The following is a 669-nucleotide window of genomic DNA, read 5'->3' as shown; positions in this document are numbered from 1 at the left end:
TTTCTGAGGTAACTTAAAATTTTGGCTCATCAGCTCCTGTGAATTATTAGTTAAAGGTTTTAAGTTAAAACACTGTCCCTCAGATTCTGTGGTTCTGGATAGAAGCAGAATGGGAGGGGCCTAAATTCATGTTCCTTCTACATAAGCTCACACCTTGTGTTTCTAAATTAATGACTGGTGCCAAAAGATGCTGCCAATGGAATGCTCACCCAGAGTTTCCAAATCTACTGGCTTGGCATACACAGGTTTTATTCCACCAATTGAATTTTCCCTAAGGTGAATTTCAGCAAGCCAGCAAAATAAAAGTTAACGTCCATCACTCTGAAAACTTTCTACAGGTAATTCTCCCTCTGCTTAAAAATGATTTTTATGAAGTGATTCAAGCAACAATTGATGGCAAACTCTGCAGCTCCATGCCAGCCTGGTCAGAGAACAGAACTGCTGTGTGTGTGGTCATGGCCAGCCCAGGATACCCAGGAGACTGTGACAAAGGCATGGAGGTAACAGGTAACTCTGGCAGGTTGTTCGCTATTTAATTACAGCCTAGTCCTTCCGTGGGTTTGGATCTCCCTCTGCTCCCAGAGGTCTGTACAGCTCCCCTGGATCCCCCTCTGAGCCTGCCTTGCTCCTTGCTCCTGGTCCTTGGGGCAGGAATGCTCCTCCCTGAGA

At 45.4% G+C, this 669-nt stretch overlaps 1 protein-coding gene across 1 annotated transcript in view; it reads left to right on the top strand.

The window, feature by feature from the left end:
- LOC103621832 (trifunctional purine biosynthetic protein adenosine-3-like) overlaps window positions 1–669 on the top strand; it is a 23,599-nt gene that overhangs the window by 8,913 nt on the left and 14,017 nt on the right. The window contains exon 10 of the mRNA XM_017743326.1: window positions 339–507. Coding sequence (XP_017598815.1) covers window positions 339–507 — 169 coding nt within the window. The remainder of the gene's footprint in view (window positions 1–338; window positions 508–669) is intronic.

The sequence above is a fragment of the Corvus brachyrhynchos genome, unplaced genomic scaffold (assembly GCF_000691975.1).
Source record: "Corvus brachyrhynchos isolate BGI_N302 unplaced genomic scaffold, ASM69197v1 scaffold149, whole genome shotgun sequence".
Classification (NCBI taxonomy): domain Eukaryota; kingdom Metazoa; phylum Chordata; class Aves; order Passeriformes; family Corvidae; genus Corvus; species Corvus brachyrhynchos.
This window is presented reverse-complemented; position numbering and strand designations above follow the sequence as displayed.